Source organism: Macaca nemestrina, chromosome 3 (genome assembly GCF_043159975.1).
Source record: "Macaca nemestrina isolate mMacNem1 chromosome 3, mMacNem.hap1, whole genome shotgun sequence".
Lineage (NCBI taxonomy): Eukaryota > Metazoa > Chordata > Mammalia > Primates > Cercopithecidae > Macaca > Macaca nemestrina.
In genome coordinates, this window is record NC_092127.1 from 70,812,523 (window position 1) to 70,838,977 (window position 26,455).

Below are 26,455 nucleotides of genomic sequence, written 5' to 3' on the forward strand. Positions count from 1 at the left end.
CACCTCAGTCTCCCAAGGTGCTGGGATTATAGGCTTAAGTCACTGCACATGACAAGGATTCTTACAGTTGTAGCAAGATGGAATTGCCTCCCCTCTCCTTTGGCATTGTTATCCATAAGAGAGGGTGATGAGAATCCTGGGAGGGAACTTTGACTAAGTAGTGCCTTAATAGAGGTAGAAGGAAAGAATTTCTTCCTGCAAACCCCTGTACTCTTCATTCCCCCAAACTCCAAACATGCTGTGATGTGACAGGTAGAAGAGGGAGAAATGCATTTCAGGGATTGAATTGGGAATTGGAAATTCTAAACATCTGTATGTTGGTAGCAGCAAGGAGAAATGAAAGAAGACAGGAAGAGAAAATATTAGCAGAAGAGGGGACTAATATGTCAAGAAGAGAGCTATTTAAGACAAACTTTTCCTGTCAAATAGAAGGCAAAACCCAAGCTGACGCCCTCAAACCATAATTACATAAATACCCTTACATTTTCTAAGAAAAAGTATGTTTTAAAACTTAAATGATGAAATCCGGATGTGGAATTTTCTGTGGGTAACTCCACTTTGTGTATGTCAAGTTTACAGTCTGTTAAATGTTAAGAGGCCTCAGAGTACAGGGAAGTGGAGGAGAGGCCAGACTGCCCGAGGCTATGCTCCTCTCTGGAGCTCAGATCTAACAGTCTTCTGTTTTATTCACTTCTCTCTCATCATTTTCCTGTCTGCAAGGTATGTAGATGCATGGAAATTGGGTCTGCTTCTGGACCCCCAGGAAGCATGGAAGCAATGATTGCAGGGGAAGGGACGGGAGCAGGATTCGAGCAGTCTCCCCACAGTCCTAAAATGAGCCTTCCCTGGGCCATCAGGTGTGTAGCCTGAGGAGGAAGAGACAGTCAGAAAGAAAAAGGGCTGACCCCTGATAGAACTGTCGCCTATTATTTCAAAAATCTGTGATTGGTGAACTCTGCCAACCCTCACTAAAATCAACAAATAGACTACTCCAGATATATCTTTTATCTTTCATTGTCTTCCACAAGTATAGTTTTAACTATGCTTTTGGAGCTAGAAAAGTATTAGTAAAAAAATAATGGGTAAAAACAACTGGAATAAAAACATCTTGAATAAAGATTTGACAAATACATCCCTGGACTCTTAATATCATTTCTTTTACCCAGTTCTCTCTGAAGCAAAATCAAATATTTCATTAATAAGAGTGAAACAAAAAACAATAAAATGACCCACAAAAAGTAAAGGTTTTTTTTTTTTTTTTTTTTTGAGACAAGGTCTCCCCTCTGTCGCCCAGGCTGGAGTGCAGTGGCATGATCTCGGCTCACTGCAACCTCTCCCAGGTTCAAGCGATTCTCCTGGCTCAGCCTCCCAAGTAGCTGGAATGACAGGCGCGCGCTAACACTCCCCTGGCTTTTGGTATTTTTAGTAAAGGCGGGGTTTCACCATGTTGGCGAACTCGAACTACTGGCCTCATGTGATCCGCTGTTCTCGAACTCCTGGCCTCATGTGATCCGCCTGCCTCGGCCTCCCAAACTGCTGGGATTATAGGTGTGAGCCACCTCGCCCGGCTAAAGATGGCTTATTTAAAGCTAGTAGTGAATTAATTCAGTTCCTAATTGAACCCTAGGTTTTAACAATAAATATTTGCATTTTGTTCAAGTTTTCTTCAGGGTATATTGTATCATGAGACAGCATTGCCCTCTCACAATGAAACATGACCATGCCAGAAAATAAAATGTTGCCTTCTTTACGGGCTTCCTTTTCCTTGTTAAACTTTGATGGCATAGTCAGAAACAACTGAAAGGCAAAATACTAAAACATCCAGCTCCAGTGAATTTTTTTTTAATTGTAAGCCAACAGTTTTTTGGAGCCTGCGGGAGGGAGGCGGGGAGTGTTGAAAGGGCCCTACTTAGTTGAGGTCGAGCCAACAGTGAAGCCTCAAAATTGTCAGCAGGCAGAGTCTATTCTGGAGAAGCAAATGAATAGGCTTAACTGAAGTCCCTTGCCCTGCAAAAAAACAGAGGCAGGTGCTAGGGGGATGGATTTTTGGATAGGATGGAAACCGGGAGGGATGAAGTCTTCCCTGGTTAGAGAGGAAATTTGGTATTAAAGAGAGCCTCACTGAATCCCAATAATAACCAAACAACTGGTGGTGTCCAGGGCGCCGGCTGGAAAGTGGGAGGCAGGAAGCAGAAAGGCTCAAGCTCCTTTCCCTGAGTCGGTTCAGGAATTTAATTTCAGCCAATGTTTACTGGGGCACGGTGTTAGGCACGGGGATATCAAGCTGAATAAAACGTAGTCTCGTCCTTGAAGAGCTTATAGTTCAGTGACACGGCTTTAACATTCCTCGTGGGCTTTGATAACTTTTATGCTGGGAGTCGTCAGGGGAGAGCTGCATCTAAATCCATCCACACTTTGGTAAAGATTTCAAAACACAGGAAACAAGATACGGGGCGACGAGGTTGGAGGAGAGATGACGGCAGGGGCCGGTGCCAGACTTGGGAGCCGCCAACGCCGGGCTGTGCTGGTGCTGCATGCTGGCAAGGGGCAGCCAAGACCGTGCTCCGCGCGGGCACCCTCGGGCTCGGCCCCAGGAGCTGACAGTGCCGTCCGGGCGAACTGCGGTGGGCCTGGCAGGGGCCGAGCGGAGGTCCCGAGCCGCCTGCGCGGCCGGCACCCGCCCCCAGGGGGCAGAGTTCCCGGGCTCGTGCCTGCGCCGCTACCTGGGGCTCAGGCCCCACCGCTCCCCGCTGCGTCCGCGCCTTCTCTTTACAGGTTCTCTCTGCCGGCTGGGGCTCGACTGAGCTTCAGATTCCCCCACCCGCGGTCGCCGCCGGGGGACAGGAGCCGAGGCGCGGCAGGGCACCAGCGGCGGGAGGCGAGGTTGAGAAGGCGAGGGCGGTCCGCGCGCGGGGGCGGGAGGGGGCTGAGGGATTCGAGGGACGCGGCAGCCCCGCCCCCGCCCCCTCCTCTTCTCGCCTCCGAGCCGGAGAAGCTGGGGAGCATGGACCAGACTCCGCAGCGCTGGCACCATGACGCTCGCCCGCTTCGTGCTGGCCCTGGTGTTAGGGGCGCTCCCCGAAGTGGTTGGCTTTGATTCTGTCCTCAATGATTCCCTCCACCACCGCCACCGCCATTCGCCCCCTCCTGGACCGCAGTACCCCTATTACCTTCCCACCCACCAGCGGCCCCCGAGGACACGTCCGCCGCCGCCTCTCCCTCGCTTCCCGCGCCCCCCGAGGGCGCTCCCTGCCCAGCGCCCGCACGCCCTCCAGGCCGGGCACACACCCCGGCCGCACCCCTGGGGCTGCCCCGCCGGCGAGCTATGGGTCAGCGTGACTGACTTCGGCGCCCCGTGTCTGCGGTGGGCGGAGGTGCCACCCTTCCTGGAGCGGTCGCCCCCGGCGAACTGGGCTCAGCTGCGAGGACAGCGCCACAACTTTTGTCGGAGCCCGGACGGCACGGGCAGACCCTGGTGTTTCTACGGAGACGCCCGCGGCAAGGTGGACTGGGGCTACTGCGACTGCAGACACGGTGAGTGGCCTCGGGGCGGCCGCGGACACTCCGGACGGGCCCGGAGCTAGTGAGGCTTGGGGCCGGCGTACAGGTCTCTTGGAAAAAGTGACGGGGTGTGAGGTTGTGGGCTTCCATTGCGGGCTGTGATGGTGGGCTGCAGCTGGGTTACCAGTAAGGTATACTGGTGCTGCAAATCTAAGCCAGCCAGATGTGCTTGTGTGAAGGTTGTCAGGGGTGAGAGTTTCTGTGCAAGGTGCTGAGCTCTGGGTTTCTGTCCTCTGGCCACTGTGTGTGCGCTCGTGTATTGGATGACAGTGTGCTTTGGACGTCTGTTCTCTAGATTAGCTTACGTTGATAGGGTTACCATATTTAAAGAGGCACAGGAGGAGAGAAAGTTCCTAATTATTTGTTCTGGAAAGGGAAATGTTACATTAACGTGACAACCAAGAACCTTCCCTCCATTCTTTAGACTCTGATTTGGGAAAATGTGGTAAAATTTTTGCCTTGATTTCACTGTTGACCTCTGTTTTAAAAAGTATGGCGAAATTATGTGGCCAAAATCAGCCATATTCACATACTCTAGCTCAGTATAGGAAGTATCATTAGTGACTGGAAAAAAAAGAAAGGAAAAAGAGATGGAAATATTACTATCTTGGTGAAGTAGCAACTTGATATAGTCATACACAGTTTTCCAGAGCCATTACTTAACTTTACATGTTATATGTGGAAAATCAGGATTAGTTGGTAATATCAGGAGATGAAAGTGACAAAATGTTTTAGGTTTGTGGTAATAAAAGCATCCCACTAATAAATTTAATGTAAATGAATAATCCAGCTTTGAACATTGCTTCATTTTGAATTGTTGGAATTTTGTTGAAATTAGTTTTTTTTTCTTTAAAAACTGAGGAAGAAAAACTTAATATCCTCCAAAGTTTGAATTTCTTTTCAACAAAATATTTTTGGCAGCTTTCCATTCACATTGTGGGGAAAGGGTTTTCTGAATTGAGATCCTGAATCACATTGTACTTTGTACTTTTTGGAGGTAACTTGGAGGTTAGCTGTCACAATGTCATTCATTTCCTGGAGAAATTTTATTTATCAGTACCTTCAATTGCATTAGTGCTTTGAGTTAAGGAAAAGTGATAGGAAGGTTAAGATCAATTATCCTTCGTCCTTGGGAATGAAGTCATCGCTTTACTTGTGTTTCATGAACGGAATGCCAATGTGGCTATAAAAATATTTGAGGTGATGTCAACAAAGAGTGCTAGCATTGTCTCGTTATTCACCATAAGAGATTATTTATAGTAAAATCTTATGTTTAGCAAACATTGACTTTTTTTATCTTCATATTATTATTAGTTTTGTTTTTTTTTTCTTGAGACAGAGTCTTGCTCTGTCACCCAGACTGTAGTGCAGTGGCGCGATCTTGGCTCACTGCACGCTCTGCCTCCCCGGTTCGCCCCATTCTCCTGCCTCAGCTTCCCGAGTAGCTGGGACTACAGGCGCCCGCCACCACGCCAGGCTAATTATTTTGTATTTTTTCGGTAGAGACGGGGTTTTATCGTGTTAGCCAGGATGGTCTCGATCTCCTGACGTAGTGATCCGCCCGCCTCAGCCTCCCAAAGTGCTAGGATTACAGGCGTGAAGCCAACCGCGCCCGGCGTACTCTTAGTTTTATGAATAGGTAAGAGTGGAGAATTGTTAGAGAATTAATGTGTAGGAGAGAATATACAACTTCTCTTTTAAGTACATAAGCACAGACTCAAGAAAAGTAATTTAAACTTAAAAAATGATAGTGATCTGTTTCTCTCTTTCTGACATAACTCTTAGCCTTATATTTCAGACAAGGAGAGTAACTTGTCCTTGGATTTCCTGCCACCACACCCTCTTCAGTTGACTAGAAATGTAAATCTTTTGAATGCCTTTATGTTCCTAGCTAACTCTCAGCAGACAAAATCCTCAAATACTGCATAATAGTTGTTTGTACTTCCTGGAGTAAAGTGATTGAACAAAAGAGAAACAAAAGAAACTACTCATGATGGGAGATAAATGCCCTTCCCACCACCACAAAAAAATAGGAGAACGATCAACTGTGTAATAATGAATGACTTTCACAGACTCAATCTCATTCTATCATTTACTCCTCCAGGTCTGCCTGGGCATAGCCTGTAGCTTTGAGATGACTGGCATATTCTCAACCTTATGGCTCTCTTGGTCCTACATTTCAGTTAGGAGTGTGAACAAAAGTTTCATGGAGTGGTGAAAAGAATATTGAATTGTGCTTTAGAAAACGCTGGTGTCTGCTTTGGCTCTGCCAGTGGCTGTGCACTGTTGGGTAAAACTCTTAACTCTTAGAGCTTTGATTTCCTCATCAGGAGAAAAGCAAGTTTTGAGTAAATTAGTTTAAAAGACCTTTGCAGCACTGAGCATGTACTCAAAACAACCTGGCCTGATCACATTAGCTAGGACTTACTGTGCATTCATTCTGTGTTGGATGCTGGACTAAACATTTTATGTGCATTTTCTCATTTCATTTTTAATTTTTATTTATTAATTTTTTGACAGAATCTCCCTCTGTCACCCAGGCTGGAGTGCAGTGGCACAATCTCAGCTCACAGCAACCTCTGCCTCCCTAGTTCAAGAGATTCTCCTGCCTCAGCCTCTTGAGTAACTGAGATTTCAGGTGCCTGCCACCACGCCTGGCTATTTTTTGTATTTTTAGTAGAGATGGGGTTTCACCATGTTTCACTAGGCTGGTCTTGAATTCCTGACCTCAGGCCATCCACCTGCCTCTGCCCCAAAGTGCTGGGATTACAGGTGTGAGCCACCGCTCCTGGCTTCATTTCATTCTCCTGGCTTCATTTCATTCTTGTGGCTTCATTTCATTCTTGTAGCAACCTTATAAGTGAGTTCCTGCGTTTTATGGATGAAAATATGTGGAGACATATTATGAGGAGTGCAGGAGAAAATAGGGTTAGATATGTATATTTTTACTTCACAGCTCATTTTGCTGTGTTTCTTTACACGTAATCCTCATTTTGTAGTTTATGGACTAGTCTAACAGGAAGAAAGAGAATTATGTTTGGCCCGATGCATGATTTACAGTCTCTTAGGCTTAAAAAATATCTGATATCTCTTTCTCTCTTTCTCTCTCTCTCTCTCTCTCTCTTTCTCTCTTTCTCTCTTTCTCTCTTTCTCTCTTTCTCTCTTTCTCTCTTTCTCTCTTTCTCTCTTTCTCTCTTTCTCTCTTTCTCTCTTTCTCTCTTTCTTTCTTTCTTTCTTTCTTTCTTTCTTTCTTTCTTTCTTTCTTTCTTTCTCTCCCCTCTCTCTCTCTCTCTCTCTCTCTCTTTTTTTAAATTTTTTTGAGACAGGATCTCTCTCTGTCACCTGGGCTGGAGTGCAGTGGCACAATCTCAGCTCAGTGCAACCTCTGCCTCCTAGGTTCAAACGATTCTCCTGCCTCAACCTGCCGAGTACCTGAGATTATAGGTGTGCACCACCACGCCCGGCTAATTTTTTGTATTTTTAATCGAAATAGGGTTTTGCCATGTTGCCCAGGCTGGTCTCAAACTCCTGACCTCAAGTGATCCACTCATTTCAGCCTCCCAAAGTGGGACATGCCTGAGATTACAGGCATGAGCTACCATGCCAGACATATTTGTTTCTTTACAGAAATCCAGGGCAAAAGGAAAGAACAATTCATAGTAATGTGATCCCTCCTTTAAAAAATAAACCGGTGGCCAGAGTTACATATCTAGTTGCATCGGGAAAAATCAGGAAATTGGTGTCTCCGTGGTGAAGAGTTGATTGAAGCCAGGTTGAAGGGGCAAGGAGGGGACCTCAGGTGAGCCAGGGCTGGGCGTGGATGTTCCAGTGGCTCAGATGTCAGAGAGCAGGAAACATGATACCTGGGCCTTGGTTTTATGAAACTTGCAAATTAATACTAAAGAATCATTCTAGGTCTGGGAGCGGTGGCTCACGCCTGTAATCCCAGCACTTTGGGAGGCCGAGGCAAGCGGATCACCTGAGGTCGGGAGTTCGAGACCAGCCTGACCAACGTGGAGAAACCCCTGTGTCTGCTAAAAATACAAAAGTAGCCAGGCATGGTGGCGCATGCCTGTAATCCCAGCTACTTGGGAGACTGAAGCAGGAGAATCGCTTGAACCCGGGAGGCGGAGGTTGCACTGAGCTGAGATCGCGCCATTACACTCCAGCCTGGGCAGCAAGAGCGAAACTCTGTCTTAAAAAAAAAAAAAAAAAAAAAGAATCATTCTGGCTATGGGAATACACTGAATCAGCCCAGGGAGCTGGTCTCATTATGAGCATTTAGAATCACCTTGGGACTTGTTAAAATGCAGATTCCTAGACTAGCCCAGGCTCTGAGTAATTCTCAGATCTGGATTGGGAATGGAACATGCATTTCTATTGAGCAGTCAAATTGATTTGGATGTGAAAACTCTGTCACAGTCAGGCAGAACACATGGAAGGGCATTAGAACCCACCTAAAATGTATAGTGGTAGGTGATGATATAGACTAACTGAGCCCACCATTCTGTGACTTAACCCTGTTAGGCTTTAGGAGCAGGTGTAAGGCATGCCAATGGTAACTTTTTGTGTGGTTTTAGAAATGGCACTTCTGGTTTTTCCTTTAACCAGTGTAGGATAGTAATAACCTAGTTCACTGGAATATGGTTATTTTATTTTTATTTTTAGAGACAAAGTGCAGTGATGCCATCTCAGCTCACTGCAACCTCTGTCTCCCAGGATCAAGCAATTCTCCCACCTCAGCCTCTGAAGTAGCTGGGACTACAGTCCAGCTAATTTTTTTTTTTTTTAATTGTTTGTAGAGATGGAGTTTTGCCATGTTGCCCAGGCTGGTCTCCAACTCTTGGGCTCAAGTGATTCTCCCGCCTTGGCCTCCCAGAGTACTGGAATTACAGGCATGAGCTACCATGACTGGCCAGAATATGGTTATTAATTGAATTTGAGCTAGGTTATTTTTGCATTTCTGCAGGAAGAATTAACAGGCAACTAATTTCCCCCAACAATAGCTTGTGACCCAGCATGGTGGCTCATGCCTGAAATCGCAGCACTTTAGGAGGCTGAGGCAAGAGGATCACTTCAGGCCAGGAGATAGAGGCTGCAGTGATCTATAGTCATGACACTGCACCCCATTCTGGGCAACAGAGGAAGACCCTGTCTCTAAAACAAAAACAAAACAAACGCAATAAAACACAATAGCTTGCAATAACTTAGTGTTTCCTGCCTAGGAGGGGCAGTCACTTTTCTAGTCTCTGGTTGGCATGGCAGATGGGGCAACTTGCTTGACGCTGTGCTGCTAACCTCCCTTTTTACAAACCAACCATAGGTGGCTGATGATTGAGAGGTAAAACAGATTAAATAAATGAGAAAGTTTTAATCATTGAGATTTTGGAGGAGAGGATGAATCACAGATCTGACTTTTTGTCTTGTCATGCTCATCTGTTCATGTGCACCTACCCACCCAAAATCTCTTGATTTAGAGATAGAGGACATGTGGGCCAAGTACTATTGTTTACAGGCTGTACTCATTGAACTCCATCTGTTGTTTGTAGTGAATGTTAATTAAAAAGTTAGCTAGCTGAAAGCTGTCCCCCATCCCTTTTAAGTGCTACATCTTGGTTCTATGTAGCAGGTGCTGAAAAACATTTATTAGCTATACCAGATTTGATACATTTCCTGGTTGATTTTAAATATTGAGCTCAATCTGCTTTTCAGACTAAGGCAGATGTCAAATACTTAGATTAGATTAGTTAGGAATCGCAGTGATTCTTAACTAGTGTGAAGTTTTTTTGTTTTGTTTTGTTTTGTTTTTTTGAGAAGAAAATAAGATATCCCGTTACTATTGCCTTTTATGAGCTATTGTCCAGGGGTGTATATATACTTATGTGGTCACTGTCTGTGTGTGTGTGTGTGTGTGTGTGTGTGCATGTGTGCATGTGCATATGTGCGCCTATGTGTTAAGACACCAGTCCCCAACCTTTTTGGCACCAGACACCAGTTTTGTGGAAGGCAGTTTTTCCGTGGACCTGGGGGATGGTTCCATCAGGCATTAGATTCTCATAAGGAGCATGCAACCTAGATCCCTCACATGAACAGTTCACAATAGAGTTCCAGCTCCTAGGAGAATCTAATGCTGCTGCTGATCTGATAGGAGGCAGAGCTCAGGTGGTAATGTGAGCCATGGGGAGCTGCTGTAAATACAGATAAAGCTTCGCTTGCTCACCTTGCGGTCACCTCCTGCTGGGCAGCCCAGTTCCTAACAGGCCAGGTACAGGTACAGGTCCGTGGCCTGGGGGTTGGGGACCCTTGTGATAAGATGACCTATGTAAAAGTAATTTGGTTTATAACTGAAGGGAAACTGAAATATCCAGTAATAAGGTACTACTCGTAGGTACCTGCATTTGATGGATATTATGCAGCTACTAAAGTAATTATTGTAAATATTATACATATAAATATAATAGGAAAGTGTGTATGATAATGTTTAGGGGAAACAAGGGTGCAAAATTTATATATAATACATTATGACTGTGAAAATAAAGATGCTTTTGGAAGATTTGGAAAAAATATGATAATTATGAATTTGGGTATGGATGTGGCTTGGATCAATTTGGGTGGTTTTGATAGCAAAGAATAGAAAACTGAAACAATAAGGAGGCTTATTGTTCCTATTAAAAGAAGTCCATATGATGGGCAAGCTCCAGCATGGTACACTTCTGTTCCTCTGCTACTTTCTTGGCTCCTTTATCCTCTTAAGAAGCGTGGCCTTTATTCTTAGGCTGGTGGTTATTCCAGGCTTCACTTAGAGATAGAACAACCTGCAGAAGAAAGAGAAAGCCCCTCTGCAGGAATGTCCTTTTGAAACAATAAGGAAACCTTTCTGGAATTTCCCCCACAGACTTCCACGTTTTATTTGCCCAGACTGGATCATATGTTCCTTCCTGACACTCTTTGCAAAGAAATGTACAATTACCATGATTACATAGATTAGTTAGCTTAACCTCTGAATCATCTGGGGATTCAACTGGCAAGGAAGAAACAAGGTAGTTGTTGATCAGAACCAAAAAGGTTGCTAAGGAGTATGGTTGGGACTTGTCCTTATATTTGGGAAACTTAATGCAATTAAAAACTAACAATAAGTAATTTATAAAATGCTGTGAAATGCTACATTAATTTTTTTTAGTCATATCTGGATGAATAACATTTAGACTGGTTTGGTTGACAAAGCGTATTTCCTTATCTTAAGATGCTATTTGTAGGCAAATATTATGACACATTTATTTCTGAAACGAATAATTCCATAACTGATGAGAATGCTGAAGTTAGTTCATTTACTAAGTAAACATGATTATATGATTTAATTCTAATTTTGAAGGTTTTTTTTCCCCCTTGAATTAAACTTTAAAGAAAGCAGTCCTTTGAAATCTCTTCTCCTTAGCTGCATGGTAAATAGGCAATATATGAACAATTGATTTAGACTGATGTCTACGTGGTTGGTCTGCTGTCATTAGAAACTAAATAAATGTTTATTTTTGCCTCTTTAGCATCCTCCTTTTCCAGGGCAGTCTCCTCTTCCCCTCCTCCTCCTCCTTACAAATCAGTGCAACAATATTAATAAAAAATTTATTGTATGCAAAACACTAAAGTAATGATATTTACCCTCCTAGGAGCCACACATGCACATTGCGCCTCAGTACTTTTTATTAGGATCAGCAGAGGGGATACAAAGTGTAATGCTGATTCTTCTAACAGGGTAAGGATAGGTTTCATTTATTCATTAAACATTTACTGTGTTCACACTAGGGGCGGCATTTATAAAGATGAATCAGAAATTCACCTTTGTTCTCTGGTTGAGGACAGCCATTTTCTGGGTGAGGTGTCAGAAGAATAATAAGCATTTTCATTACCTTCTCTGTGGTTCATGATCTGGGAGACAAGAAGATTATTGTTTGGTTTCAATTTCGTCACTCAGTGCTATACAATAAAATGGTAACACCTATACCATTTGTTTATGTGTAGATGGTCTGGGAACACACAATTTGTGAAACCTTCTGTTGGGGTTATCTGCATGTATTGTTAGCCTACTATAACTTAACGATGGACAGAGTCATCTTTTTTGTTTGATATCGTATGATGTTTTAAACTAAGGAATAATTTATAAGATTTATAAATTTCTAATAAGCACAATGTAAATGGGTAGAATTGCTAATTCAGAGGATGCACTCTCATTTTGAACTATATGAACTGATTTTTTTCTCAGCATTTAAGTTGTCTACATGAATAATAAATGAGCAATTAATATGAATTATAAATGTGAACTAATGGAGGCAAATACAGCTCAGTTGGATCTTGGTTCAGGCGAATGCCTTGTTTGTTAAAAATGATTTGATTTCATTTAGACCTGGGAGGACTTGAATAAAATATACTATTTAGCAAAGATATAGCAGGTTTAATTAATGGGTAAATATAATTATAGATGAAAATGGTATAACTTAGTACTGTTGAATATGGTGAAGAAAGAAAATAACATAAAAATTAACCTAGCATCCCCTACTGTACTTGAAAAATTCAACCAAGAGCCCCTCAATTCAGTTGTTTTCAGATACTGTAATTTTTTGGATATACTTTATAATTGATAGAGAATGGTCATTTAGTATATTTTTATAGTGTTGCATTTGGTATGAGACATAGTTTTATGTTTAACTTAATGTCAAATATGTGTACTAAATTGTTCAACATGTAATGGTTTTTTTCTTTTCTTTCAAATAGGTCATAAATTGAAATTTCTGTATCACTCACAGCTTTAAGTATACTTTTTGTCAAGGATCTGAACACTAGCTGCACGTTGCTGGCATGCTTTCTTTCTATTCCACTAGAACAATAGAAATGACTAAAATTAATTATTTTATGCATCTGTAGAGTTCAGTAATAGACAAGAAAGGATTTGTGTGAAAACATGAAGTTTTTTTACTCTTTTATCAAACTGTGATTTTTTTAAAAAGATTTAAAAAATATTTGTTACTAATTTTATTCAGAAAACACTGTTGGGGTGGGTCTTTGTTTTACTGTATTTTCTTCCATTTAAATTAAGTAATGCTATTTTATAAGTACATTTTAATGAGGGGTTAACTTAATAGGCAGGCATGCATCTTTGTTTTTCCCCCCACAGGGTCTTGCTTTGTTGTTCAGGCTGGAGTATAGTGGCATAGTCATAGCTCACTGTAACCTTGAATGCCTGAGCTCAAGTGATCGTTTGCCTCAGCCTCCTAAGTAGCTGGGATTACAGGTCCGGGTCACCACGTCCAGCTAATTTTAAAATTTTTTGTAGAGGTGGGGTCTTGCTATGCTATCCAGGCTAAACAGGGATATCTTTTCATTTGCTTTATTTTGGAATAAGCTGGGTATATAGAATGAAGATAGTTGATCCATTTGGTTCCTTTTCTCCTATTTCTTTTAGGTTTTCTTCACGTATGGAGTATGGAAAGGAAGGTTGTTTTGTTTTTATTTTTGTTTTTTGTTTTTTGACACAGAATCTTGCTCTGTCACCTAGACTGGAATGCAGTAGCACAATTATAGCTCCCTGCTGTCTTGAACTCCTGGGTACAAGCAATTCTTCCGCCTTAGTATCCTGAGTAGCTGGGACTACACACATGGGCCACCAAGCCTGGCTAATTTTTAAGTTTTTTTTTTTTTTTTTTGTAAAGACAGTGTCTCACTCTGTTGTCTAGACTGATCCCTAATCCCAGGGCTCAAACAGTCCTCTTGCCTTGGCCTCCCCAAGTGCTGGGATTACAGGTGTGAGCCACTGTGCCTTGCCTTAGTCTTAAATCTAGAGCTCAGAAATCAATGAGACTTGCGAAGGGAACTTTTATCCAGTCAGCTGTTTTTTAGTCTACCTGTATTGACTGAGACTCATAAGATGGTTAAAGAGAACTCTTCTTGAATGTCTGTCCCTCCATTTGGGGAATTCCTGTTTTCTAGTGAAGTTGTCCATCAAGCAAATTTCTGTTACATGAATCTTTTATGGTTTCTTTCCTTTATAAAACTGTTGACCTGTGTACTTAGAAGGAAATCAGTTGTAAACTATTTTACTGTAAATGTTTAACAGTTAAACATTTTTGTCAAGGAATTAAGATAGTAGAATTCTGAACATTATCGTACACTGGAACATTTTGCCTTTAAATAGTTATAACACCAGCAGACGGTTGACCTTTTTCTTTTTTGGTAGCAGTTCATTTCAGGAACTCTGGAGCCTCCACTCCATGACATGCCATCACGCGTAGTGGTACAATTCCAGACTTTCTTCCTTTACTAGTTTGGTCTGCATGTTTATAATGCCTAATATAATTGACCTACTGTGCTTGAGACTTTAAATTATTATTATTAACGCATTTTAAAGATAGAAGTATGTAGAATAGAATATTTTCTGTGCACGTGGCACTTGAGAGACTTTAAGACAGTGCAACCCTAGATCACACACACTGGGATGTGGTTCAGGAACGCGAGCTCTGACTCTAATGAGTATCGAAGAATGGTTGGTTGCTGGAGTGGAATGTGGGTGGAAGGTGAGGGACCAATTCTTGATAATAAAAAATTGGACAATTGAATAATACTTGCCAAACAAAGAATTTCATCTACAATTTATGCAAATCACTTTATTGTTAGGTACAGCAATAGAAATTAGTTCACTTAGTTGGCTTTGAGCTTCGCGGATTTCTTTGAGCTAAGGTTATTTCCCTTTCTCCATGGTGTAATTGCGTACCTATACATTTGTGCAAATGTATACACACACACATTCATAGTCTTCCCACAACTTTGTACAGCTGTGGGACAAATCAGCTTCTACTGGAGGATCAGCCTCAACTATAGGAGCACCAGAAAGGCACTTCTTTCCTGTTCCACAGTGTAAAGAAACTTCAGGCTACTTTATGCTTCTCTGCCTAGTTGGCTTATTTCTATACAACATGTGGTGGATTCGTTGCTGTATTTTCAGTAGGATGGTGAACACTAACATCGTATAATGCATAAAGTAATATCTGAAGTTTTGAAAGGTGCTTATTGTATTTCAGGGTCTTTGCTTAAGTTTGGAGATAGAAGGTCAGTAACGAGGGCAGGGAACTAGGAGATAGTTGATCATGGCTCTGTAACTGCTCAGTTGCTTTGGTCTGTAGCTTCTTCATCCATAAGTAGAAGGAAATAAGTTATAGGTTTTTTTTTTTTTTTTGTTGTTGTTGTTGTTTGTTTGCTTTTGAGACGGAGTTTTGCTCTTGTTGCCCAGGCGGGAATGCAGTGGTGAGATCTCGGCTCGTCGCAACCTCAGCCTCCCGGGTTCAAGCGATTTTCCTGCTTCAGCCTCCCAAGTAGCTGGAATTACAGGCATGCGCCACCACGCCCAGCTAATTTTGTATTTTTAGTAGAGACCGGGTTTCTCCATGTTGGTCAGGCTTGTCTTGAACTCCCGACCCAGGTGATCCACCTGCCTCGGCCTCCCAAAGTGCTGGGATTGCAGGTGTGAGCGATGGCGTCCAGCTATATATTACGGTTTTTAAGATTTTGACCACCTCAGCTGTTCTAAGAGAATAAATGCAGCAAGAACAAAATAAAGGCAAAAAACAAATGAAAACTACTGCTTAGCTTAAATGTATATAGAGTTGGGTCTCAGAAAATGATATCCCCAAACGGAGGCCTCAGAAGTAGTCTCAGAATCAAGTTTTCCTTTGATCTTTTCCTACTTTCCTGTCACTGGAGCTTCCTTTTCCCCTGAGGTTAGCCACAGAAACTAGAATTCCTCTTTCCCAAGGTGGGCCATAGACACCAGAATGCCTTGTTTCCACAGTCAGCCATAAAGCCTAAAAATATTACTCAACTCCCCTCGTGCGCCAGTTTTCTGTGTAAAAACTGGCCTTAAAAATTTATCTGACCTACCGTGTTTGATTACATGTCATAAGACCCCCCATTCCAGAGAGGGTTCTTCATACCCAGAAAAAAACAAAACAAAACTCAAAGAGGCCAAGAAAAATCTAAACTGATAAGCATTACTGGGTTTCCCCACTCAGTCTATTAAGATTAGATCCTACCTGTTTTGTCCAATCATATTTCTACATGGCTGTCCACACTTTGTTAAACCTAAACATAAAAATGGGCAATATCCCCTATAGTTTTGGGTCCTCGTTCTAAAGGCTCCCACGTCACGTAAAACCATGATCAAACAAATGTATACGCCTTTTATCCTAATAATATGCCTCTTGTCAGTGAACCTTCAGAAGGCAAAGAGAAAGCTCTCTTGGCTCCTATAGTAGAATGAATCGTGTGTTCAAACTTTTAGTCTTTTAGAGCATATTTGAATAAATAATTATTAGAAGAACTGAGCTTTATAGAATGATATAAATACTCATTCTGAGCCCTAGGTAGATGGTTTCCTCAGAATAGACATTTTTATGGCCCTTAGGAAAGGGCACTTTTCTAAGTGGAGGGCACTGTTAGGAAGGTGTGTGTTAGGACTGGCTGTGCCTCGAGTGGAATCTGACATAGAATTCATTAGTCATTGACATGCAAATTGCCTTTTAAGAATTGCAAATATTTGTATTCATTTGTTAAAGGAAAATTGGATGAGCACTGCACATTTCTTGCCATATAGCAGATACTGCTAAATGAATCCAGGCTTTCACAGTGTGCTTGGAGCGTTAGAGAAAATGATGGTGCAGCTGATAGTTGACCTGGAAACTATTTCCAGCTCTATCATTGCCATTATATTGTTATGGTCATAATTATACTTTACTCAGGATTTTCTTCTTCTCACCTCTAAGTGCCTCAATCATTTAGATTCTGTGTGTACATCATTTCTTCTTGATAGCTTTTTGATGTAGGCACTATTTTAAATCTTATGATCACTTGATGTGCATATGTGCATAAGTACACATTTCCTTTGTTTTCATTACTGGAACTATCTTCCACCCCTTCTGATATGAGTAACTTCGTGATTAAGGGGAGGAATTAGTAAAGAAATAATAGATTAAATAGCAATTCAAATAAAGTTTGCTTGAGGTCGACAAATTAATTCTTTGACTAAAATAAACTGCTGACATTTGTGATGTGCATAATATTACGGGGACCTCTGTAGAAGAAGTTTTGTGATATAAAAAACCATTCAAGATCTGTTGAACTCTTCAGAAATACTGCCTTAAAAATATTCTGTAGTTCATACTTCACTGAGCTAGGCAGGTCTTCCTCTTGCTTAGTGTGAATTAAAGAGCTTTAGAATATATGAATGAGTTTTAGATGATTTGTCATATGAATGACCCATGCCCTGTTCATTCCTGAATAGTCAGGATTTGGCAGTACTGTACAATGTTTGCCTCCATTTATTATTGCCTTTTGTTTGAATTAAATGAGACTTTGTTTTTGTCATGAGAAATATAATATGTTTTTCTTAAATGCTTACATTTTTAAAGGATGATGATGTGGAAAATAATAGTGGTGGATGACTAAGCCTGTACAAATGAAATGGATGGGCACTTTGTGAATCTAATATTTTTGGAAGTTATTATGAAGCCATACATAGTAACTTTGAAATATGCAAATTATGCTAGATTTTTGGGATAGGATTGATTTTTAAAATTAATTCCTTAATTTTCTTACCTATGAAATAAAGACCACTGTAGGTGATTTTAAACAGAATTTTATGCAATTCTTAAGTTGTCTGAGGTTAATTCTGTCTCTGCTCAGTTGTCCCACTTGCTGCATCCCAGTGCCTGCTCCAACACCAGTTCCAATGAGAAGAGGAATGTAGGGCCTTGAACCACACTTAAGGGATAAGACCAAAGTGTTATCTTTCCCAGGGCTGCTTGAATTTAAATCTTGGCTCTTTTAAAGACTGAAAAGAATGACTTAAATTGTGGACTTTGGGACAGCTCTTTGGGTGTGGTATATTAGAGGAGGTGAGTTTCCAGGGGGCATTCAATTATACATACTACCTAACGGCTATTTTTCCAAGAGTAGCATTAGGCAATATTTTCAAAATGAACATCTTCTTGAAATTATGGACATAATCTTCAGAATTTTAATGAGTACTACTGAAAGTTAAAAGCGGAAAACACATTTTATTTTTCTTTGGTGGATGAAAAATCAAATGGAAGATATAACACAGCTAATTACAGCTAATTCATATGCAGAACATTTAATTTTGTTTCTGTGTTTCTTATTGATGACCTCATGAGAAGAGGAAAGTAATAAATGATAAAAACTTCATATGTGATGTAATCTAGTATTTGAAATACAAGATCTGATATTAGTCATACTCTTCCTCTTTTTCCCCTTTGAAAATTACAGTGGTTGCTTCTTGATGAAGAGATAATGGAATAAAGAAAAAAATTATAATAGGACTGTCTGCTTGCCTAGATAAAAAAGAAAATATAATTAGCATTAACATCAGGATGTTAATTACAAAAAAAGAAGGAACTTGCTAAATCCTCACTTAAAGGAAGAAACACATGCCGCACACAGTGGAGGCCAAATTGTTCTGCCTGGATCCCTTACTACTTAAGTTTAAAAATCATGTTAACCCAGGACTGGCTCAATATGTTCAAATGATTATTTACTATTAAAGGATTTTGGAATTCTTTTCCACTTTAGGATCAGTACGACTTCGTGGCGGCAAAAATGAGTTTGAAGGCACAGTGGAAGTATATGCAAGTGGAGCTTGGGGCACTGTCTGTAGCAGCCACTGGGATGATTCTGATGCATCAGTCATTTGTCACCAGCTGCAGCTGGGGTGAGTGCACCCATCCCTGACCAAATCAGTCTGCTAGTATCTGAGAATAATGCTGGGTGCCGGTCATTGCTTTGTAAAGCTTGTATCTTCGTTTCTTACTGTCACTTTCCTCATTCTCACTTTTCACAAAAGAGCTATAAAGAAAGGGCCCCCAAATGGAAGAAATGAATTCTGTCACATGCAAATGTACTTCACATATTACTACCTGGGGCTGAACTAGGAAATGGGCAAATACCAAGTGGGCAAATGTAAAAGCATCTTTTGGTCTTTGTCTTTAACAAAATACAGAGGCATTTGAAGCAAGTTTTGCCTTTACAAATTCCAAGGATTTAATTCTAAAAATTATAATTTCTTAGAATTATAATGAATTAATTATAATTATTTTAATTACTAATTATAGTTAATTAATTAGCACAGCCTTAGCTGGTTGTTGACATTGGATTTTAGCTTTCTGCTTTTATCCACCCACAAGTTCCATTTGTGTGTGAAAGGGGCAATGCTTACCTGTGCCCTTGTCCTTGATGGGGAAGTGGTGATGTCCCCAGGCCTTAGGTTTTGGTGCTGAGGAGGTCCTGTAGAAGATGGCAGCTTCTGTCAGCTCTGGCAGTGTCCTGCTGTCCTGAACAGCTGCCAGCCTGGGAACTGGCTCCACTGTAACCCTAGGCACTGTCTTTAAAACAAGTCAGTATATTTTGAATTCATCAGTCCCAGCATTTTTATACCTTGTGCCATAGAGTTTCACCAGGAGCAGAAGGCTTCTTTTTGGGAAAACAGGTTTTTTGTTTTTCTTATTCTTTTGTTTTTGTGTCTCCTTTATATTTTCTAAGCACACTTAACTTATGCTTTTTCTTGGCCTTTATCACCAGAGATCTTTAGAAAGCATGGAAAATATTTTATTATAAAAAAATACAGTCTAAAAGACTGAAAAAAAAGTTTGCAGTTTGCAAGTATTTTGCATTAATAATCAGAGTGGTAATATGATGACACAAAATGAAGAAGTAGAACTTTAATTTACTAGATTTCTCATGTCTTCCCACTAGGAAGGTAAGGAATGAGTATTGGGTAGAGGCAAGGCTTGAAGGCCTAAATTTTGCTTAGACTTTTGGTGCTGTTAGAGCAATAAATAGGGTTACCATAGTAAATTAAAGTTAATTAATTATTTTGATGAGTTGATATAAATCAGGATGAAAGAAGGAGTAAGGCCAGAGCCTATAAAGTGTTATGGTGCTTGGAAATGTTAATTACTGTTTTTTATCATGAATACTTAGTCTGGCAAACAGACATTGGCAGGTGGGCAGGTCACAAAGAATGTTGATTTCATGCTTTTTCCTTTGAAGGGCAAGAGATGTAATAAATTGGTAGGCTGATGTCAGTGTCTTCCTTTATATACATACCTATTTGTGCTTTTATTACCCCAGAAAATCAGAAAGGAATAAAATTTTCTGCGAGATACAAAGAAACAAGAACGCTATAGTGGAAGTGTGAACTACTGTGTGGTTTATTAGTCTTTTGATTGATGAAAGTATGTGAACTATTATTCGACAAACTTCAGATAAGCTGATCCAGCTGCTGATATAGTATCATGTCTCAGTAGTCCATTAAAAAAAAAAAAAAAGGAATTGCACAATAAAATCAGAGAAACCCAGCTTTATTGCTGTGAAGACACATTTACATTTTAGATATACCCCAAATGTTTAGTTTGGTTGATGGAATGCTGCAGCATGGAGACAATTGTAGAGATTACCATGTTAATCAGATAAGCATTTCATCTTTTTAAAATTTAATGCCAGTTTGTACACAGCAGAGGTTGCTTAAAAAAATATGTGGATTAGATGAGCTAAAAGCAAAGCCCATCTGTATGCTATTATTTTCATTTTTTCTTTTTAAAATACTCTCCTGGTATTAGGAAAGAGATGCATGTTGCTATTTTATTAATTGGTTTCAAAGTCTTGCTAGCAAATACTATATATAGTGTAAGGTTTTAAAAATTATAAATGGATTGCTTCCCATGATATTATTGTGCTTAAATGTAGTAATAATAATTTTGAAAATGCTAACCTAGAATGTTAGAGTGAGAGAGAATCTTCAAGCATCCAGATTTTTCTTTTGGCACATTAAAAGACAAAGCCTTCGAGTTACTTGCAGCTTGGCATGACTTTTAGCTGAGTCCAGACTGGAGTCCAAGCGTCGCTGAAGCTTGTGACACACCTCTTGCACAAAGCCTTACTTTTATATCTGCAGTACTTGTCCATTTTCTTCTAAATCAGTCATTGATGGTAAAGGCACATAAACTAGTTATTCAAGATTGATGAAAAGAATTCCATAGGTAGGCAACCCACGTTGTGATCTGATGTTTTGATTTCCTGAATTTATGTAATATTTTGTGTTTTTCTTCTTTCTTTCTTCTTTTCTTCCATATTCATCTTTGTTGATTTCTTCCATTTTTTTTCAAATCCAAATGTTTTGATAAAAAATTTTGCCTACATTTGATAAACTTAGTATTGCTCATTGTACTTCCAGAGGAAAAGGAATAGCAAAACAAACCCCGTTTTCTGGACTGGGCCTTATTCCCATTTATTGGAGCAATGTCCGTTGCCGAGGAGATGAAGAAAATATACTGCTTTGTGAAAAAGACATCTGGCAGGGTGGGGTGTGTCCTCAGAAGATGGCAGCTGCTGTCACGTGTAGCTTTTCCCGTGGTAAGAAAAAGAAAAAAGTTCTGTTGTTCTACTTTCATTATGTTTTAAACATGATTCCACATGATGAAAGTGTCTTAGTTAAATCATTTCCTTAAAGAGTTTAATGACAGAAGTAAGTCTTGAGTCAAAATATTTTACCATCTAATTAGTCTTCAATATGAGTACAGTTAATTTGAATTCCATATGATTTTCCAACAGTATTTCATTTTTAACATATTTTCTATTTTATATAATTTGCGTAAATATTATATACTCTATATGTAATATATATACAGTATAATACATTGTATATGAAACACATATTTTAGTTGTGGAAAATTATGATGGAATCAAGAAGGAAGATAATCATGAAAGCAAATATAGAATACAGCAAATACAACAAAATATTTTCACTTTGTGTAATGCAATATAATCATGCCTTCAGTGTTCTTAGGGCTGTAGAGAGCACCTTCCCTAAAAATGGGTTGTTGGCTTGAATGAGGGCTTCTTCCAAGCTCCATAGAGTAGGTATGTGGTAATTGTCAGTATGGGTTCGGTATACAGATATGTCTATGTTCGTGGAAGTAGAGGAAGGAACAACTGCCTTTAAGATGGTGAAAGAGTTTTCTGGGTACCATGGTATGTTTTAATGAATGATCACAACCTGAAGCTACCATACTCTCACAGTATCCCTTTTTGCATTTTCCTTGGTGATAGCAGCATGACCAGATATCCCAGGACTTGGAATGGTAGCAGTCAGCCCAGGACAGTGGTTTTTGTTTGAGTACAAGTATCAGGGGGAGGAATAAGGAAACTCCTACCACAAAACAGAGAGACCCAGTTTGGAGTAATTCCTCTGGATTGACTAGAAGAGCCAGTGGAGGGATATAGTCCAGATGTATGCTCTGAGAACTGTAATCCTTTTTTTGGTTGGGAGAGGCGTGTGTTAAACCTTGATGTCTTGTAAGTTTTCCCTTTTCTTCTTTTGGTTCTCTACCTTTAGGTAATGCTACTTGCTAAATCCAATGCTGCTTCAAGGATGATGTGACTTGGGCCCAATAATTTATTGCTCTTTGTAGATTATTGGTTTTACTCTATGCTCAACCTGATTGATAAAATATTTTTCAAGTAGTAAAGTAAAAAATTTTAAAAACAATAATAATTTTTTTCAGGATGTGTATCTACATTTTTTACTCCTTCCACCTTCCATAATCTATACATCTGTTTACATTCTATTTGCAAAGATAATTTTATGGTCATCTATAAACATATGTAAAATATAGAAAGTTATGACAAATTGGAAGTGAGAATTTAAAAAGATTCTCTCATGGTAGGTTAAATGAGAATGTGGAGTTGTATAGCTGAAGTCAGCAAACATAGAGTTCACCTTAAGGGATAGTGATAGATCTTTGGTATACATCCCTTAAATTTGGGAGTTACACTTAGCATCTTGTCATTCTGTACTTGTAGCTCTTCCAACATTTACAAAGTAGAAGATTGCTTACAAGTTGGATACAGAAAATAGCAGCAATCTAAATGAAAACATGTGGGGAGTTTAATTATCTCTAAGCTAAACATGAGTCCATTGGTTTACTGAATTTTCTTTCAAATGATTTTTGCGTTTGTTGGAAGGATAGGGCTGTTAACTAAATCTTGTCCTTGTGCTTTTCTGTATTTTTTATGTTTTAACAGTTATACAAAAAGAAAAAGAAACCACATTTTAAAATAAAACACAACATAGAAAAATGAAAGGTGGTATGTCTTAAAGTCTAGGTTCTAGATGGTTTTACATTTTCTCTTAAAAATTTTTGTTTTTTTGTTTTCTCCAAGTGTACCAGGTGGGGAAAATATATTAAGAAATGTATACATGTTTTTCTATATTTTTTTCTGTATTTTGCAAACTTTTAAAGGAAAAATAAACATCATAATTTGTGAGAATTATATTACCATCTTTCAGCCATGTATATTAAACCTGTCTTTATCCATTAACAAATTGTAAGTGCTAGTTAACTTATACAAGTAAACAGCATATGCAGATAGTCACTAATCTAAATTTCTGCTACAAAACTCAAATGTGAGTGCTTGCTTTGGCAGCACATGTGCAAAACTCAAATATGATATTTGAATTTAAGTGTGAATATCCAAATGCTGTTTACTGACTGCTACACTGTGGAAAATTAGAAACATATTTCATACAGATAAATGATTAGTGTTTGGCAAAAAGTACAACTAGACTTCATAATAGGGAACCAGCCTGTTTATTTTTATCATATTACATCCTTTATTCTAGTAAAATTAGACTGCCTTACTCTTTGCCAGACACATTCAGCTTTGTGCTTCTTTCTTTTGTTCATAATGTTCACGTGGCCTGAACACGCTTCCCTCATCTCTGACTTCCAAATCTCATCTATCTTGGCCCTCTTAAAAAACAGCTTTTTCACAAGTGATTCCCTAAGTACCCCCAACAATAAGTAAGGTCCTTTGCTTCTGAACCACTGTAGGGTTTTTTGATAATCTCTTGTCTGTACTCGGTTTATCTACGCCTTTAGGCAGTAAATTTCTTGAGGGCAGGGTCTGTTTAGTGTCCCTTCTAGTGCCCTGCAGCACTGATCACAGCATCTTATACAAGGAGTATGTCTGATACCTGTTTGTTAATCAGAAATTAACGAGTGGATGTTGCCAATTATTTTTTCGTGTTTGGGGTATCTTTTCTAGGTTTATTTAACATTGCTTGTCAGTTGAGGCAGTCAATAAATAATTATTATATGCCTCTATATACTAGGTGCCTGAAATAGGTGAAAAGGAACGCAGTATTTCTGTCCTCATTCTAGCCAAGAGGAGAGAGACAATTGACATGTAAAGAGTAAATCAGCGACAATTTTAGATAAAAGTAAATACTCTCAGGAAGACACAATTAGGCAATGTAATAGGAAGTCCCTTAGTGTGCTGTCTTAGCCAGGGCGGAGACGAGACAGAGAAGTTCACAGTCTGACAAGGGCTAGATCAGGGCATTGTAGATTATGAGAATGTAGTCACATTTGGTGGTCCTTATCAGCGAAAATGGATATGAACTGATTCATGCCCAAATGAAGTTTCAATATTGTTCTGTTGAGGTACTGGCCATGATGTCCAGTAACTTGTTATAATGAATTAGATGTTAACTTTGACCCGATTTCTACAAATACATAAATAATTCTATACCGAAAAGAAGTATTTTATAGACATAAGTGTCATTCTCAATAATGACATATTGGTAATGTTCAAGTTACTGTAAATAAAAAAATATCAATGCCACCACCATAATACCATAAAAATCAAACACGTTTCCAGTAACGTGCAGCTTTTGAGTGTGCCTTTTCTGGTTTCTGAGGTTGTTGGGGAAAAGTACATTTAAACACATTTCCTCCTGAGAATTATTTGTATTCATATAATTCAATTTGGGATATTTTAATTGATCAAGATATATATATCTCTCCATATCACTGGTGTGGCTTAGTAAACATTAATTATTGAGAATGGCAAAAAATATAGAATGTATACCTAATCTTATCAATCAGTGCAAATGCATAGGTTTTGCTGATTTTTAATTTCACATTGCACAGGCCCAGCGTTCCCCATCATTCGCCTTGTTGGAGGCAGCAGTGTGCATGAAGGCCGGGTGGAGCTCTACCATGCTGGCCAGTGGGGAACCGTCTGTGATGACCAGTGGGATGATGCTGATGCAGAGGTGATCTGCAGGCAGCTAGGCCTCAGGTTTGTTTTTACTACTTTTGTTTTGCTTAAACTTTTGAATCTATTATTTCCATACCCAAAGGCAGGTGCTGTTTGTTTAAATTGCACATTTCCTTGAACAAATAGAAAAAGTTACCTTTTGATCTTTGTAGTAGGGCTGTAGGCTTCCAGAAGAGCAGTTACATGTACTCTGTAGGTTTAACCTGCTTGTATCTGAATTAGGCTGATTTTATGTCACTAAGAATCTAAGCTTTACTACTTCTCATTAGTAGTCTTTATGTTACTCCCAGGTAGTAACCAGCGCTGTAAACTATAGTGACATAATCAAATTCCATACGATGAAACACTAGTTGTTACCTTGTAACTCAAATTTAACTTCTAGTCCGGAAATATTGTCTAAACTTTTGAACTGCACTTCCTTGTTAGGTATGTGCTTAGAACGAAGGATGTTTATTAATGTACAGAGGAAATAATTCTCCTGTAGGGTTGGAAAGGAATCCGATGTCATGAAAATAGCAGTCTGAAAATCGACATTCCAGGTTGCCTCAGTTGGGATTATTCTGGAATATTATAATATTAGACCTTCTAATCCCTCTGTTTAGTGATTCTGAACATTGGTATAACAAGCCTGAAAGTTTCTGTAAAATTATATTGGAAGATCTTTTAAAAGTTAATCATTTTCTTTAATTTTAAAAATATTTCATTTAGTTAATCATTTACTTCAGAATTTAAAAATATTTCATTTAGCCTGGAGGGGCCAATGATGGGAGGCCTGTTCTTCCCTGTCTATTGTGTTCAGTTAACCATAATCCTTGACTGGAGCTTGTTGAACCTTGAACAGTTTTTACGGTTCAATTTTCTTGCAATTTTTTTAAATAATTGGCTCTCTTTTTCAAAACTCTATGTTATACTGAAGTATTTTAAAGTAAAATATAGACATTTGTCTATAAACACTTCAGCACGCATCTCTTACAAATAAGAACATTGTTCTATGTAGCCAAATTATCATTATCACAACTAATCATTGGTAATCATTTTTAATATTGTCTAATACTTCATCTTATTCAAATTTTCAGAGTTGCCCCTACAGTGTCCTTGACAGATGGTTTGTCTGAAGCAGAATTTAGTCCAGGACCAATCTGGGTATTATGTTCCTTCAGTCTCTTTTACTCTATAAAGGCCTGGGTTTTTGGTTGTTGCTGGGTTTTTTTGGTTTGGTTTGATTTGGTTTGGTTTTTCCGTAATGCTGACTTGTTGAAGAGCCCAGGCCAGTTGTTTTGGAGAAGGTGCCATCTTCTGAATTTGTCTCATTTTTTTCCTTCTGGTGTCATTTAGTTTACTCCTCTGGTTCTTGTAATTCATAAAATTAGAGTTTAGGTTTAAAGATTGATTAGATCAAAGCAAACATTTTGTCTGGAAATCATCACAGGTGATGTATTCTCATCTTGCATTTCACCAGGAGTCACAAGAAGCTCTAGTTTTCCCCACAAATGAGGCTGAAATTGAGCACTGGTTTAAGTGACATCAGCCTGATCCTTCACTGTAAAGTTAGATATCCCCCTGTAACTGACTATGGGACCTAAATGCTAATTTATAGTTCACATGTGGGACAGGAACAAACACGACAAATCCTGTGTCAACAGGTTTTGCTATGATTACTGGCATTGTTTACTACGGTATGATCACTTACTTTGGGTTGGTCAGGAATACGGCCTCT

The 26,455-nt window shown here is 39.6% G+C and overlaps 1 protein-coding gene across 1 annotated transcript in view; it reads left to right on the top strand.

Moving 5' to 3' along the window:
- The first annotated feature begins 2,918 nt into the window (after positions 1-2,918).
- LOC105486192 (serine protease 12) overlaps positions 2,919-26,455 on the top strand; it is a 73,436-nt gene continuing 49,899 nt past the window's right edge. Inside the window, exons 1-4 of the mRNA XM_011748915.3 lie at positions 2,919-3,534; positions 18,190-18,328; positions 20,849-21,027; positions 24,609-24,759. Of these exons, the coding sequence (XP_011747217.2) occupies positions 3,033-3,534; positions 18,190-18,328; positions 20,849-21,027; positions 24,609-24,759 (971 nt within the window). The 5' untranslated portion in view covers positions 2,919-3,032. The remainder of the gene's footprint in view (positions 3,535-18,189; positions 18,329-20,848; positions 21,028-24,608; positions 24,760-26,455) is intronic.